Raw genomic sequence first — 416 nt, forward strand, 5'->3', positions numbered from 1 at the left:
CCTCCCTCCCTCCGCAGCCCCCGCCCCGGCCCCGCCATGAGCGCGCCGGGCGGGCGGGGCCGCGCCGAGCCGGCCGCGGAGCCCGCCGAGATGCCGGCCACCGAGAAGGACCTGGCGGAGGACGCCCCTTGGAAGCGGATCCAGCAGAACACCTTCACCCGCTGGTGCAACGAGCACCTCAAGTGCGTCCAGAAGCGCGTGGGCAACCTGCAGACCGACCTGGGCGACGGGCTGCGCCTGATCGCGCTGCTCGAGGTGCTGAGCCAGAAGCAGATGGGCCGCAAGTACAACGCGCGCCCCACCTTCCGCCAGATGCAGCTGGAGAACGTCTCGGTGGCCCTGGAGTTCCTGGAGAGGGAGAACATCAAGCTGGTGTCCATCGGTGAGGGGTCGGGGGGAGAGAGGGGATGGGGAGG

General features: G+C 70.9%; 1 protein-coding gene across 1 annotated transcript; it reads left to right on the top strand.

Moving 5' to 3' along the window:
• Positions 1-20: 20 nt before the first annotated feature.
• LOC121350398 (filamin-A-like) lies at positions 21-382 on the top strand (the record flags this gene model as incomplete). The annotated part of the gene is made up of 1 exon (XM_041461688.1): positions 21-382. A coding segment is annotated over exon 1 (346 nt), but the record flags the coding sequence as incomplete, so codon positions are not given.
• Between the last annotated feature and the right edge of the window lie 34 nt (positions 383-416).

This window comes from Pyrgilauda ruficollis, unplaced genomic scaffold, assembly GCF_017590135.1.
Source record: "Pyrgilauda ruficollis isolate IOZ18807 unplaced genomic scaffold, ASM1759013v1 scaffold15003, whole genome shotgun sequence".
NCBI lineage: Eukaryota > Metazoa > Chordata > Aves > Passeriformes > Passeridae > Pyrgilauda > Pyrgilauda ruficollis.